This window comes from Pteronotus mesoamericanus, unplaced genomic scaffold (assembly GCF_021234165.1).
Source record: "Pteronotus mesoamericanus isolate MK-2021 breed Mesoamerican mustached bat unplaced genomic scaffold, CSHL_Meso_final scaffold_174, whole genome shotgun sequence".
Classification (NCBI taxonomy): domain Eukaryota; kingdom Metazoa; phylum Chordata; class Mammalia; order Chiroptera; family Mormoopidae; genus Pteronotus; species Pteronotus mesoamericanus.
Window position 1 is genome coordinate 19,778,376 of NW_026555309.1, and position 16,889 is coordinate 19,795,264.

The window sequence follows — 16,889 nt, forward strand, 5'->3', positions numbered from 1 at the left end:
TAATAATTCTTATATTGATTACATGTTGAAATGATAATATTTTGAATATATTAGATTAAATAAAATATATTATTAAAATTAATGCCACCTGTTTCTTTCTATGCTTTTTTAATCAGGCTACCAGAAAATTTTAAATTCCCTATGTGGCTCACACTATATTTCTATTGGAAAGTGCTGGTTTATAGATTCCTATAAGGCTGACATATGATCTCACTAGAAATCTAGTCAGGCCCCTCCCTCCTACCCACCCACATATGACTGAAGACAATGATGTTTATGCAAAAATAATCTTTAAATAACCAAAAGGGTATGTGCCTTCATTCCAGCCCTACACTTAGCGTGGCAGCTTGATGATAAAGCACGGCATCATTCTCTTTAAAATAGGAAACCAGTCCAAAATCCAGTCAGGTCTGAACACGGCACATCCAGAGCAGAGGGCCAAAAGTCCTAACATTACCAGAGTCGATGGCTTAAAGGAATGAAACCAGGTCTAAGAGAAATGAGACGGCAACCAGGCAAGAATTGTCACTCCATGGCTTTTGTCACAAATACAGGGTGTATTTGGCCAACATTTGCCTTGCGTAGGTGCTAACCTCAAAATGCGTGGAGAGTCTGACCGCTTCTCCCCACCTCCACTGCTGTTGCCCTGGTCCATACACCTGTCGTCTTTTCTCCGATTACTGTGCCTTCCAAGAGATCTCTCTGTTTATACCATTGACTCCCTCCAGTCTATTCCCAATAGAGAACCTAAGATGATACTTCAATGTGTAAGTCAGATCATTGCACCGCCCTGCTTAAAACCCTTCCTGGTCTCCCACTCACTCAAGTAAAAGCAAAAAAATCCTAGAATGCCCTAGAACTGTGATATCTAATATGATGTCTATTAGCCACCTATGACTATTTAAATTTAAACTTAAATCAAAATGAAATAAAATTTCTCAGTTATACTAGCCAGATTTCAAATGCTCAATAACAACTCTAAATGTGGCAAGTACTTACTGAATTGGACAAAGCCGATCTAGAGCATTTCCGTCGGCACAGAAAATTCTATTGGACAGTGTTGGTCTAAAATCGACAAAGTTTTCAACTTTCTGATGTGCTTTATTTGGCCTGCTAGATTTTTGTTTGTTTGATTTTTAGAGAATTTGAATTTTATTCCAATAATAATTTTGTGGTTTAAAACTTTTCTAACTCATTTCCTGGAAGAAATACAGAATGGTATGGCCACTTTGGAACAGGTTGGCAATTTCTTACAAGGTAATGTTTACATCCAGTAATCACAGTTCTAGGTATATAGCCAATAGATTTGAAAACTATGTCCACAAAAACACACATGTGAATATTTATAGCTACTTTATTCATATCTACCTAAAACAGGAAGCAATGAAGATGTCCTTCAATATGTGAATGGATAAACAAACTGCGGTGTACCCATACAATGGAATATCCAGCAATAAAAAGAAATGAGCTACCAAGCCTTGAAAAGACATGGAGAAAACGTCAATGCAGATTGATAAGAGAAAGGAGACAGTCTGGAAAAGCTATATGCTGTTTGATTTCATTTATATGACATTTTTGAAAAAGGTAAAATTATAGAGATAATAAAGAAAAAACCAGTGGTGATCAGGAGCTTGGGGTAGGAGGGTGTTGAATTGGTGAAGCACATGGAATTTTTTAGGGCAGTGAAGCTATTTTGTATAATACTGTCGTTGTGGACACATACGCGATGCTATGCATTTGTCAAACCTATTACACTTTACAACACAACCTAAATGTACAAAAATATTTGAAAAATAGTTTAGGAGGAGAGGAAAAACCCAGGATGGAATGCAGAATGTAACAAAGGAATTTACCCATATTACAAATGTATGAAACATTGCAATGAAGAGAGAAAGGTACTGGCCTAAGCAACTTTGGAAATGAGTGGAGTCTGTACAACCTAAGGCAAAAGAAACTGTACAGAAGCACTGTACTCTAGCTGACAAAGTTCGCCATTTCTAACACTGCTATACTTGTGGATAGAATCAAACAATTAAGTAAAAGATGGCGGGTGATGGGAATCAGTTTTCTCACAGTTGCAGTGAGAATTTTCAGAAAAGTAAGGGGTGTAGGCTAGAATGATCCATGTGGTAATGGATTATAGTTGGAGATATTGCCATGAAATTATGTTAGTTTAATATAGACACAGACAGTTAAATATTAAACTATCTATAAATATGCTATAAATATGTGTGTGTATACAGGATACACACATATATTCTGTACTTTGTCAGCTGAGAGGGCCTAGAAATAACAGCACTGCCACAGCAAAAACACACCTAGTGCCCAGACTTTGGTTTCTAATATTGTTCTCCAGTAAAAGCTACCAGGGCTCCGTGGAGAAATGGCTGAGGTAGGAAATAATGAAAGATGAGTCGGAAGCATCTTGTAGCACCAGAAAATAAAATAGTGCTCAAAAAAGAAAAATCAACAATAGGGGTACACCAAAGAGACACAGGAGCAAACTGAAAGAGCTCCCACAGGACAAAGCTGAAACAGTTTGAGCAACAAAAATAAAGTCGTATTGAAGTATAACCCAAAGTATAAAGTAAATATCCAGGAGTACATACGAGTATAAATAAATTATTGAATAAATAAATATAGAGGAGAGAATAGACAAATCTCCTGTGAAGAATCCCAAATAATTTATGTAGACATGCATCCACAAGGAGACAAAGCATACCTCCCAACTCTTTAAGGGTGGACTACACATAGTGACTTCCAAAGAATACACTATGAAAAGAGAGAGAAAAAAATAACTTTACAGTGGCAAAACCTGACAATCACCATCTCAGGCAGGTGATCCAGGGCAACATCAACAGCGATAAGTCATGTTGATAGTACGTACCCTTGGTATGATGTGATTAGAATGGCCCCTGACCTCTGTGGTCTCCTTACCCAGCTTAGTCATGTGAAAACAGCAGGTTCCAATAGAGGGACTTTCCACAAAATACCTGACCGATACTCCTCAAAACAGTCAAAGTCCTTATAAACAATGAAAGTCTGAGAAACTGTCACAGTTAAGAGGAGCCTAAGAATACATGACAACTAAAGGCAATGTGGTGTCCTGGGTGGGATCCTCGGACAGAGGTAGGACATTATGTACACACTGAAGTCTGAATAAATTGTGGACTATAGTTACTAATATTGTAACAACACTGGTTCATTAAGTGAAACAAATACTCCATACTAATGGAATACACTAGGGAAAACTAGGTGCAGGGTATATAGGAACTTTGTACCATCTTTGCAATTTTTCTGTAAATCTAAAACTGGTCTAAGAAATTAAAGTCTATTTTCTAAAACACGGAGGTCTGGCTTGTCTTGAAACATCAGAAGGTCTGGAATCACTGGGCTCCCATGCTCTCAGGCAGCCACCCGCTTCAGAGCCCTAAGCCGCTGCCACCACTCCCATGGCCTCTCACCTGGTCCATGCTTCACATTTAAACTTCCTGCCTGACCCCTGTAGCCATTTAAGTTTGCAAACATTCTTCTAAATCTGTATAAAGATCTAGACTCTTTACACTAAATGGCTACATTATAACATTATAAAAATGTTATACTAAATCTATAGTATAAAATATTATTGCAACAGTTCTGCTTCTTTTAAATTCAAGGAAATTTTCCTGCCACGCCAGAGATTGTCCGAAGGTACATGTCACCGGCAGGGCAGCTCCAGCTCCGTAGGATTCATGCACCCCATCTCTGCTAACTCCTTTAAATAGAAGCAGAATCCTGTCTTCTTTGCATGCAATTATTTTTTTGATTAACTGATTAAATGATCTTTAAAAGGCAATTGTCGTCCTTGGCATGTGTTCATAAAAGTCACAGCTGCTCCCAAATTGGTTGAAATCACAGCAGCGTTGTGCAAGCAGGGCTGCCTGGGTTGTGCATTTGCAGGAGAGCATCTTGCAGAAGCCTCTACCCTAGGGCCAAGATCGGGGGAGAAAGTCAACAAGAATCCAGGTTCCAATGCCCATCACAGAGCAAAAACTCTCCCAGCAGGTTTTACCACCTGAGATGACTTCTCAAAGAGTCTTTCCCCTCCCTTCTCTAATGCTGCCGGAAGGAGAAAGATAAATATGCAATGAGCTGCAGGTAAGTCTGCCAAAAGTCACTCATCACCTACATAAGTCATGCAACTATCAAAATACAGCCTTTTCTATTGGTCTCAGACAGCACATGGTTCAGGTATTAAAACCAGTAACACACTGAGAATTACCTGGTATTATAGTTTAGCCCACTCTTTCAAAAAATTGTTTCAAGAGATCAAAAGAAAAACATAGTTCTTCTGGAGTGTTTAGAACACTTTTACAAATTTATTATGAAGTGGTTTTGTGAGTTTGGTCCTTTTTTTAAGACAATGTTCCGATTATATATATTTTAATCCCAGCACAATCTCCTGCACCACTTTCTCCATCGTGCACTTCTGTCTTTTAACAGAATGAAGACCTATCTGGCCGACTGTGAAATACCACCTCCCTCCCCACCCTATGCACTCACAGCCCCAAACCTGTCCCAGAGCAGTGACCTGGGGCAAGTGAAATTACAGGCACAAACAATGGCTTTCCTACCGTCCCTGTTTCTACCGTTGGCTCAATCTCCCCACTTTTCCAAGTCCCCTTGTAATCAAAATTTCAGATTCTTGGAATGAAGAGCCAAAGCTCAAAAAGCAATCTGCCTGAAGAACATCAGCCTGAAGCTTGTATATCATCCTATGTATCCTTCAAAACTGCCCTGTGAGGTAGATGATCGTCGTCACCACTCACAGTACCATTCTTCCCCCTTGACAAGGCACCTGACAACATTCCTCCGCCCTGACAAGAAAAATTGACAAGAGTAACCTGAAACCCAGGGAGATGAAGTGACTTAAACCAAGGTCCTACAAGCTAATGAGTGATGGGGACCTGGACACTGTCTTTTCACTGCTTTTTCATTCTCCTCCCCCTCATTTTCCTTCTTCCCCAAATCCCTGTTGAGTATCTACTACAGCAGGATTCTGTGCTGGGTATGCATGCCTGCAGCCTTCATTTATTTATTTAAATGTTTGGGTTTTGCAACTAAATAACCAGGGGAGACAAAATATACATACAAAAAGAGGAACAGGAGCCCTGGCGGGTGTGGCTCACTTGGTTGGAGCAAGGTCCAGCAAGCCGAAAAACTGCAGGTTCAATTCCCAGTCAGGGCACAAGCCTCGGTAGCACGTTGGGTCCCCCCTTGGACTGCATACGAGAGGCAACTGATTGATATTTCTCTCTCACATCAATGTTTCTCTCCCTTTCTTTCTCTCTCTCCCTCCTTTCCCCTTTTCTCTAAATAAGCAAGTACTCTGGTGAGAATAAAAAAGAAAAAAAAAAAAAGGAACACCTTAAGGCCTACACATGACATAGCACAGGAATCAGAAGAAAGCATATCATGCCATCAAGGGGGACTTCCCAGAGGAGGTGAGGCCTGAGGTGGACCTTGAGAAAGGGCTGGTCCCTGACCAGTGGGCCAGCAGCAGGGGTCTTCTCAGGAGGGGGACGTGAGCCAGGCACAGGTGACAAATGGGCCAGCATGATGTGAATAGAGGGTTTGCTAGGGAAGAGGGGCGAGGGGGTGAGAGGGGAAGCAGCCAGGCTGGGTCTGCACCAGGCCAGGAGGAACCAGTGCGTATGGTCTCACAGCCCTCCTGTCCCACTGCAGGATTCTTCGCCAGCATCCATAGCTCGTCCCCGTTGCCATGGCTGATGCTGGCAGAGTGTTTGCAAAGAGGCGAGCATCCTTCCATAGAGTTCAGTAGCACGTGCGCAGCAAGAATCACATTTGGCTAAAATGAGCCAGTTACATTTGCAGAGGGTGCTGCAGGCAAGGGCAGGAGCATAGATCACACTGGCTTTATTCATCCGAAGACACAGAGGGAGAGGTCAGGTCAGGCAGTTCACAGGGCAGGGCGTTGGGCAGCATTCATCAGCAGAGGGGCAAACTACCAGACCTTGAGGGGGCCTCGCCTGGGGACCGGGCTACAGTGCCTTAGAAGGGCTCGGGTCACAACGAACCTGTTGAAAACACAACAGTCCATCGCCAGTTTCAATCCTATTGCATTAGCCCCTACATAGCTCGGCTGAGAAGGAGCCGGGGCCACCTCTCCCAAGCCAGGTACTTATCCTCAATCTCAGTTATCCGATTTACAAAATAGAAACCCAATTTTAACAGCCAAAAATCTCGTGCGCTCAAGTCTGAGTCTTCATTTAATTCAACACAGTGCATGGTATCTAACAGGAACTCAGTAAATATTTAAGTACATGAATTAGTCAGCTAATTCTATAAGATGAAGTTTCTATTCTATCGGGACGCAGAACTTCCCAGGAAACCAACTGGAAATACACTTACACTCACCAAATACACACACACATAAATGGGACCTTTATATTGGTTCCCTCTTTATAGTACTCTGTATTATATCAGATTAAGAATTCTGAGCCGTTTCATGTCCTCTGTGGAATAGGAAAAATAAAATCTAGATGAGACGTGGCTAGAATAGAATAGGTCATCCAATCTTTCGGTGTTGGACTTAGGGTTGCCAGATAAAATATCCAATGTCCAATGAAAATGTCCCAAGTATTGCTTGGTACATACTTACACTAAGAAAGTGTTTGCTGTTCATCTGAAATTCACTGGGGATCCTGTATTTTCATTCCCTAAATCTGCCAACTGTACTCAGACTATAAAATGGGAGCGATGAGCTGGGATTAAATCCCAGGCCTGGAGCTCTGCTGACAGATAGCAGATCTTGGATGCCTGGGGCCAGACGTGGAGGGAGGGTATCAAGAGCGAAGGAGACAAAAGAACTTTTAGAATACAGGAACAGTTCTCTATCTTGATTACGGTGGTGGTAACTGTATATACATTTACCAAAATTCCTCACACTAAACATTCCAAATTGGGGAATTTTATTAACTTATTCCAAAACAGAGAAAAGCATGGTAGTTTAAAACTCAAGGACTTGACCCTATCATTTTATTTATACAATTTGTTTTGTCAACTTTAATAAAAAAAAAAAAACAACTACAAAATGGAGTGGGTCTGAGCAGGTTCTGGAAATCAAATCCTGCCTCCAACTCTTACCAGCAGTATGGCTTTGGGCAAGTTATGCCTCAGTTTTCTCACCTGTTAAATGGGGCTGACTATAATCCTAGCTCATGGGACTGCTGTAACAATTAAATACGCTATGACATGTAAAGCTCTTGGCACCAGCCTCAGCACACAGTAACTACCTAATTGCTAGTTAGCGCTATAAATCAATAAGAAATACCAATAGTCACCTAAGATCTAAATAGTTTATTTCAAATGGAGTTGTTCCCACAGAAAGAGGAAACAATAAGGGCAAGATGTGAGGTAGTTTGAAACTGAATAAAGAAATCGCCACTGTAGGATTTTGAGAAATCTGGGACAATTATGAAGTGTTCATTAAGAGCTATTATATACCCCACAGGGGGTACTGGGATATGGGAATTCAATATTTAAGAGTCCGCTGCAGTGAATTACAGTTTCTTGTTCCTGGCTCCCAAAACAGAGGATCAAGAACACAAGTTAACACAATTTATGTCTCTGCTTCTGGGCTTGTTGGGATTTGATAGGTCAGAGTTTTTCTGAAAAGGAGCATTTTCCTGAGTCCGTTGGTTAAGGAGGACCAGATCCAGGAATTCTTCAACCCTGAGTTTGTCGATGTTTACTGAGCATGTACCACATGCCAGGCTGCATGAGAAACCAGTCCCTGATCTTCACACGCACCCTGTGACGCTGACATCCATAACCACCTATTTGCTTAGTCTTTCTTTCTTTCTTTTTTAAATTCTCATCCAAGAATGTGTTTACTGGTTTTAGAGAGAGAGGAAGGGGATGGGGGAAGGGGAGAGAGAAAGAGAGAAATTGATCAGTTACCTTCCATATGCACCCTGACCAGGGATTGAACCCACAACCTAGGTAGGTGTCCTGACTGGGAATTGAACCCACAACATTTTGGTGTATGGGACGACACTCCAACCAACTGAGCCACCAGACCAGGGATACTTGTCATTTCCAATGAGAAAACTGATGGTCAAAAAAGAGCTGAGCCAGGAAGTGGTCACTCAATTCCACTATCTCCCTTCTCTTCCTTGCTATCATTTCCTGCTTTTCACCTTTAAGGGCTTCCTCCCCAATCCCACCTCACTTGCAGGCAGACAAGCAAGAGGAGGGCAGGAGATGACACCTCACCTTCCTCCTTCAAACACTTAAAACACCTTTCTTTTCCTTCGGGATCTCCATCTGCAGTCCTCCCAACTTTCCAAAAACATGTTTTGGTCACAGGTAGCTTCCCATCTTTCCGAGGTCCAAGCCCATGCCCTTCCTCATCCAGCCACCTGACAACCATTGCTGAGCACCAGCTGGGTGGCAGGCTCCGTACCGGGGGCTCACAATTCAAAGATGACCACACAAATGAATGTTGTGACTGGTTTGTGTTGATTTTCAAAGATACTTAATCATACCTTGAAAATGAACTTTTTCAAATACATATGATGTATGAGCAAGAAGGCTGGCTGCTGTGAGGTTTTCCATAGAAAAACGGAACTGAGCTGCCCACCAACAGAAGACGGTTAAAGGAAACATGGTGGATCTACTCACTAGAAACCTAGAGGTTGTCTGAAAGGGCTCTGCCCAAAATGTGAATAGCGGCTGCCTGGACAAGAGTCTCTTTTACTTTTCTTTTCTTTTTTTCTTTCCTTTCCTTTCCTCTTTATGATCAGAATATAAAATCTAAAATATAAATAAACAAAAAGAAAAAAATTGTGTTTGGGAAAGGGCTGAGGAAATGATGAAGTTTATTTCTAAACTTTACGCCTCTAACTTATTTTGAAGACTTGCAACATTTCCTTACTAGGACAGGAAAAAAAAAAACAACCCAAAAACATTAGAACAAGCTAATAAACCAGCCTGCAACCTAGAGAAAATGCCATCAGGACATCAGAGTGAGAAACTATAGTGGGAAATGGCATCCTGCCTTGATATTGTCATCTGTTTCCTGGGTGTCCAAGCCTGCCACTACTTAAAGCCTATGAATACAGTCGGTAGAAAACAAAAATACAGACACACCTTTTTAAAGGGGAGGGAGGGTAAACTTAAGAAACCCTGCGAGGAAGGATATTAAATGCCCTTGTGCACGATTCCTGAGACTACGCCTTGGTCTAGACTTGGTTTGCTCATTTTGAATAGGGACGTTGTCCTGGGGAAAAGCTGGCTGTAAAATGGCCCTGCCAGGTGGGGCTGTGAGGGCGGGGAGGGGGTCCCTGGGCTGGAAAGGGCTTGGAAGAATCACCCGCACTCCCTCATCTCCTAGCTGCAGATGATTAGGAGCGGCAACGTGTATTCATTGAGTTCTGTGCCAAGTAATTCACACAATGATCCTTACCACGACGCTGTCTCCATGATTTGGAGCCTGAAGCCCTCTAAGGGCCCGGGATCTTGCCAGAGTCACGCGCCCAGGACGCACTGGGCGCACTTTTCCTCACGTGCGTCCAGTGGACGAGCTGGTACCCGCCTCGGACCCGCTCACCTGTTCGTTCCAGCGATGCAGCTGGCTGTAGCGCACCCTGCAGAAGAGGAACCCGTCCAGGTACACCGAGTACAGCTGCAAACGCAGAGAGATCCGGTCCCGGATTAGCCCCCGCCACGGTACTGCCTCCTCCCTGCCCGGTGGGAACCCGGCCCCTGGCGCACCGTGTAGCGGCCCCCCAGCGCGTCTGGCCGCTGCTGGGACACCGGGATGCAGAAGTGCATTTTCATGGCTCGCGTGGCGGCGGAGGCGCGGTCCTCGAGTCCCGATCGGGATTGCCTCGTAGAAGCCTGACCTGCGGCGCTGGCACAGTCCGCAAGCCCGGGCTCCGCCAACAGCGCCGGAGCCCGACGTGCGGCGACGCGGTCCTAGGCTCTGAGCCCTGGATCCGTGGGCGCACCCGGGGTGGCCACACCGTCCCGGGCGGGGCCTTGCTGTCGCTAACCCCTTGCCCCCGGCGTTCGCAGGTGGGGCTGGGGGCTGGGCGGTGCTTCCTCCTGGTCCCCGCCCCATCCTGGCTGCGCGGCTCGGGTCCCTGGACCCGTGGAAGGTGGAGCATGTCTGTGGCCAACAGCCGAGCACCGTACCCCTCGCTCCCCCACCTCGCAGGCATCCTGCACCCGGTGCGGGGCTGTCACGTGCCAGGCAGAGCCAGGGACGGAGTTCAGGGCAGAGACAACCTAGAGAGTGCCAGAGCCTTCCTTCGGCCAGAGGCTTCAACCCTGGAGCCTGGGGACTCCTTGGGGGGAAATGCTGCGTAGGTGAGTGGGTGGAGAGAACTCTTCCGGGAAGAAGGTCCAGGGTTTTTATCAGATTTTCAGAGGGTTCCTTGAACCCACACAAGTTAAAAATCGTTGCTCCTGCTCCATGGATATCCTAAATATATGCTAAACGAGTAATTCACTACTTTCTGTTCTGCCCCCAAATCTCAGGGTTGGACTGTTTGCTGGAGGGTTAGTGGTCTAGGGTGCACCGCGGAAGAGAACTGGTCTTCTCCAAGTGTACGCTCCAGGGCCCTGTTCTGATCTCGGTGGCTTGAAAAATGTCCAGTCTCCCTGACGATGGGTCTACCATCAAAGACAGAAAATCACATTGAGACCCACCCTCAAACAATAAATGTTGACATTGTCTTTAAGTACCTTGACAGAGTTGAAAAAATTTTGTTTCACATTACTTGCCAACACTACCTGGAGTGCAATAGGAATTAAGATTTAAAAACAAAAAACAAAAAAAACATATATCTAGTAATTTTTCTGTGACTATCACAGTATTTTGTGTTAACATTTGTTAAATGTAACACTTAAGGTTGTTTAAAATCCACGTGTAAGTGGACCAATGCAGTTCGAACCCACCTTGTTCAAGAGTCAACTGTATTTTGGATGTGAGGTTGGGAATCCCAGTATTCAGAGGATTGACTTAAATGACACCCGGATTTTCAACGGTGAGGTCGGGTAGGTTGGCACCCCTTAACCCCATGCTTGCTGTTCAAGAGTCAACTGTATTTGTAACCCCGCCCTAGTATTTTTTTTTTTTTTTTAAGATTTATATGTTTTTAGAGAGAGGGGAAGGCAGGAGAGAGAAAGAGAGAGAGAAACACCAATGTGCTAGAGAAACAGTGATTGGTTGCCTCTTGCACTCCCCCAGCTGGGGACCTGACCCACAACCCAGGCATGTGCCCTGACAGGGAATAGAACCAGCAACTTTTCAGCTCCGAGAACGGCACTCAATCTACTCAGCAGCTCCAGCCAGGGCAGTATTTTTTAACTACTAAATAGTCTTCCTTTTAAAAAATACATTTTTATTCATTAATACACCAGGAACCTCATTCAATGGAAGTGGCTTGGGCCTCTCTTGATCCCCAAGAACCCCTGGTTTTAAATGGGTGCCAGCACCCAGCTGGCTGGGTTCACATAAATCCTTTGTTCTGTGGACTCATCATCCCAAGTTCTTTCAACAGTCTCTCATTTTTAGTTGCTGTGGAAAGTAATCTTCCTAATTCTCTTATTTTAGCTAAATCAGGACAGAATCCCTCCCACCTTGCCAGGGCCACAGTGGTAGAGGGGAGGAGGAGGGAAACAGTGGTCACCACATTTATCCGTCACAAGGAAGACACTAGGCTATCTCTCTGCTTCCTCCTGTCCTTTCATCCCTGTATGACTCTTCCAGGTCAACACTAAGAGCAACATCCAGCCCTGGCCCATGTGGCTCAGTTGGTTGAAGGGTCGTCCTATAAACCAAAAGGTCACAGGCTCGATTCCCAGTCAGGGCACATGCCTAGGTTGTGGGTTCCACCCTGGCCTAGGCACATTGCGTGTGAGAGGCAACTGATTGATGTTTCTTTCACATCAATATTTCTCTTCCTCCTTTCCCCACTCTCTAAAATCAATGAGCATGTCCTTGGATGAGGGGGAAGGAAGGAAGGGAGGGAGGGCAAAATCCAACAGTGACAAAATAGGACCAGAGAGTGGATCTAATCAGAGTCACTGAAAGTTCTTTAAAATCCAAGTCATGGCTGAGTGAGAGCTGAGTGCCTGAAATGGGAATCTGAGACTAGGGCAAAAGAACAAACGCTTGCTGAACACCCATTCTTTCCTGATGCTTAGTGTGTGCCAGGCATTATGCCATTGGCCATTTCCCCCATACCTGAGCAAGGAACTGTTGACAGTTCTGGTTTTACAGAAAATGGATTGAGACTTAGAGCTTTTAGTTAGGGGAGGTGGTAAAATCTAGTGGCTAAGAAAATGGCACAGTAATTCATATCCCAGCTCAGTGGCATCTAGTTACGGGGCCTTGAGCATGTTCGTGGACTCGTAAACTGACTTTTTTCCCTCTATGAAATTGTGTTTAATAACTACACTCACTTCAAAGGGATTTTCAGTCCAGGGTCAATGGGCCTTAGGGCTTTTCCCCTCTGCGGGCCACCCCTGATCTGGAGGACCGCTCTATACCGAGGCCAGGAGTGTCCCGGAGTGTCCCTGAGTGTCCCAAGGAGCAGAGGCTAATCAGGTAGGCTCAGGGATCTGAGTCTTCAGGACAGCAAAGCAGAACATCCTGATCAGACCGTTGCTCAAGGGTCAACTGTATTTTGGATGTGAGGTTGGGAATCCCAGTATTCAGAGGGCCGACTTAAATTACACCCGGATTTTCAACTGTGAGGTGGGGGTGGGTTGGCACCCCTCACCCCACACTTGCTGTTCAAGAGTCAACTGTATTTGAAACCCCGCTCTAGGAGTGTTTAACTAAATATTTTTCCTTTTAAAAAATACATTTTTATTAATATACCAGAAACCTGCTTAATAATTATACGGATGATAATAGTAAGTAGAGCTAACCCTGTGAGGGCTTTCTCAGGGCCAAGCACCCTCTACTTTAATGCACTACACTAACTCACTTAAACTTCACAGTGACCATGGAGGTTTAAGGACATTTGATATTTGAAGAAACAGAACCACGGTGGGGTTAAGGACCTTTCCCACCTCCCATTCCTCCCTAATGGCCTCTTCTGGGGATGCCCCCTCCTCTTCACAGACTCTCCGTAGCCTCCTGCACTATGCTTCAGGGCGGGCTTCCCGCCTCACCTTCAGCGTGTGCTGGGGTTGGGTATTTCCCCGTCTATATCAGTTCTCCTCCGAGAGACATTGAAAGACTCTGGGGCCGGGCCTCAGCTCTGAAGCTCTGATGTGCTTCTGTCCATCTCTGCGTGGAGTTCGCATTGAGAGCAGGATGGGATTTTTTTCCGACAGGAAGGAACTGTAAATTACAAGAACACAAGCAGTATTACCTGGGAATCCCCCAAACCAAGTGTCTTCCCAAAAAGTAAAAGGATACCATGGAGCTTTGACATCTTAGGGGCCCCCTTCCTGAACTTTATTGTCCCCAGTGTTATTAGTTTATTAAAATCTGCCTATGTCTTTACATAGGACCACACATTAGCTACCACCTGAGATCTATTATTGTCATGACGTTTGGTTTGGGCGTAGGCAGTCCTCAGGCGCAGCTGCACCCCGGAATCACCTGGGACCTTTAAAAGAAACACATGCCTGAGTCCCACCTGCGGGATCCTGATTTAATTGGCTTGGGGTATAGCCTAGGCATCTTGCTTTAAAACTCCCAGCTCTGAAAGCTCCTGGAGGGTAAGAGCCATTCACGGCTCTAGAATTTTGAAGGCTGAGATTTGATTCCAACTGGTTCTGTAAGAGATGAGGTCTAGTCTTGGAAAAATGCCTCCCGGGGAAGCTGCGTTAAGAACTTCACCCAAGCAGCTTGCTGGGATAAAACTAAAGTCTGTGAAACATCGCGCGGGGTTTTATTCTGTCTTTTTAATCCATATGTAAAATGAAGATTTTTTTCATGTGCTGCTAGGAACCTATGGACAGACAGCACATGGCCGCTCAGAAGCTGAGCAGAGGCACTGGCCAGTAATAAAAATAGTAGTTAACAGGCAGGGGGTACTTACTGTGTGCTGGGCACCATTCAGGGCACTACGTTATATTAATTCACTTAATGCTCACAGCAACCCTATGAAATAAATACTATTTTGCCCATTTTACTGATAAGGAAACTGAGGGGCAGAGTTCAGTATCTCACCCAAGGTTATGCAGGTGGTGAATCCCACAGCCAGGATTTGAAATTCGACCATTTGGGTTCTGCTGTGGACACTGCAGGAGCCTCGAGATCGCACAGCGGGGCGCGGCCGGAGCGCACTCCGCGTGAGCCCACGTGAGAAGCTGCTGGGGACAACCACACTTTGAAGAGGTTCTTGCAGTGGATCCAGGTCTCTGAGTTGAGCAGGGAGAGCCACAAACCAGTGACAGCTGTTTCGTCACTGTTGGTGCAGCCGCTCTGGACCCAGTGGCTGCTAGGTTTGGTGGGGATTCAGGGTACAACACAATTGGTTTCAGGCTGAGTGGGACAAGCAGAAAACATGTCGATTTAACAGTTTATATTCATGTATGGATTACAGAGCAAGATCTAGCGATAAAGGCCATAAAGGGACTTGGTGGGCATCACTGTCCTTTGTGTTTGTGTGTCACCGAGCACAACAGGACCTTCCAAGGCCACCTCGTGACACAGCTCTCAGAAACGGATGTCTGAGCTGGCAGATCATACAAAGGCTTGAGGCATTTTATTTTTCTCTTTGTTTGCAGCTGATGATTATCTTTATTGGTCAGAGGTAACGGGAATGTTTCCTGCTTTTTTGAACAAAGGTAGCAATTCCAAACCAGAAATACTTTGGTTTTGGTTTTTTTGTTGTTTTTGTTTTCTTATTGCAAAAAACAATAGCCACTCATTGTAGAAAGTTTAGAAAATACAGATAAGCCAAGAGAAGAAAGTGAAAAGCTTCCCCTGCTCCAGGTCTAAAAATAACCATGGATAGTGATTTGGCTTGTACCTCTTGGCTCACGTTTGGTACAATTTTAGTGTGTATCCTTCTAGTCTTTTTTACTCTGGGTTAATAAACTCCCTTCAACCCCCCAAATGAGGTCTTTCATGTTGTTTCCCTGCAACCACCCTTGCAGGCTCCCCAGAACGATACTGAATCATTTCCATCCACAAGACTAAGCCAGGCCCGGGTATCCCCCCAGCACCAGGCTTTGGCTCGCTGAAGGACAGGGCCCTCTGGTCAGAAGGAAGAAGCTTCCACACATGGCAGACGTGCTGCCTGGGAAGTTCCTATGTAACAGCGCTCCCTGCTAACCCTGGCTGGCCTCTCCAAGCGGCCTGGCCTGAGTCTCTCAGGCCTTGATAACCGTCAATCCCTTCTCTCCATAGACCTGGATGATTAACCTGGATAAAAATGAGCTAACAAGGGTATTCTGATAAGAATCATAGATCTGAGTAATTTTGTAGAGGGGCTGCAAACTTAGTATCCAGTTCTATAGGAAAACACAGCGAATATTTGAACTCATACACAATGTGCCATCCCCCTTTGTCTGACCCACACCATACAGTGTTTTGAAGAACTTGGATGAACACTCTCACATTCAACGTTCACATTCATATAGAAAGGCAGGTAGATATTATAATGTCCATATTACTGATGAAAATCATTGAGGCTAAGAGAGTTTCAGAGACTTGTCCAAGCTCAGAAAACTAGTCAGTTATAGAATCGTAAGTTCTCATAAGTGGGAGAGAATCAAAAGATTCATATAAACCAGGGAAAACCGAATGCTCCTAGAATTAAGTGTCGACCTCTACTCCAATAGGGACCAGCTGGGGCGCTGCATTAATGAGGATGGGGTCATAGTAGTGATGGCTAATATTTCTTTTTTCTTAAATGGTTTAATTGAGATATACTTGACATACATACAACAAATTATCCATATTTAAAGTGTGCACAAAGTTTGAAATACACACATTTTCGTGAAACCATCACTACAATCAGGATAGTAAACATATCCATCACCCACAAAAGTGTCCTCACACCCCTGGGTAATCCCTCCCTCCTGTCTCTCCCTGTCTCCCATTCAATGCAACTACCGATGTGGCTTCTGTCACTATCGATTGGTTTGCACTTCCAAGAGTTCTATGTTAATGGACTCATGCCCTAAATATACTTCTTTGGTCCAGTGTTTTTTCACTCAGCAAATTTATTTTGAGATCCATCCAAAATAAATTTGTTGTGTATGTTAATAGTTTTTTTCCTTTTCATTGCCGAGCAGTATCCATTTTATACATATATCACAATTTATCAATTCTCTTATTGATGAGTACTTGGGTGCTGTCTAGTTTTTGGCTTAAGAACTTACTATTTCTTGTATATACGAAGTCGTTCAGTCACTCGCAGTGCTATGAAACGAGGTAGGTGCTCCTCTGCCCCTTCGCTGATGAGCTAAGTGAAGCCCGACGTGGCTGAGTAAACTGCCCAAGGTCATGCGGCTGTTCCATGGCAGAGCCAGGAGCCAAACCCAGACAGTATTTGAGAGCCAACTTTCTCAACTGTCCCGCTAAACTGCATTGCTGTGATCACTAAGCAATGCCTGTCACGGGTGAGCCTGGGGATATGGCAGTTGTACCATGTGTTTGCAGTACCCGAGCTCTTACTAACTGCCATCATTTGTCATCTAAACTGTCCTACCCCATGTTTAAGTCACCTTCTCCCGTCTACTTCAGCTGTTCATAGAATAGAGAACATTTCTAGATATGAATTTGTTCAGCACTAGAAATTTCTGTCCCACCAGTTGAGAATAAATCAATGTAAATTAGGAACATATGATTGTCACTGAGTAGTGTCTTTGTATTTGAGAGTTTTAAAAGAGAAAAGAGCTCTTTTCTC

The 16,889-nt window shown here is 44.4% G+C and overlaps 1 protein-coding gene across 2 annotated transcripts in view; it reads right to left on the reverse strand.

Annotated features, from left to right (window-relative positions):
- Positions 1 to 9,857, reverse strand: part of SNX31 (sorting nexin 31) — a 48,504-nt gene extending 38,647 nt beyond the window's left edge. For both annotated transcript variants that reach the window (XM_054590065.1, XM_054590064.1), the window contains exons 1-2: positions 9,778 to 9,857; positions 9,614 to 9,688 (exon numbers count right to left, since the gene is read on the reverse strand). In XM_054590065.1, the coding sequence (XP_054446040.1) occupies positions 9,614 to 9,688; positions 9,778 to 9,843 (141 nt within the window). In that variant the 5' untranslated portion in view covers positions 9,844 to 9,857. The remainder of the gene's footprint in view (positions 1 to 9,613; positions 9,689 to 9,777) is intronic.
- Between the last annotated feature and the right edge of the window lie 7,032 nt (positions 9,858 to 16,889).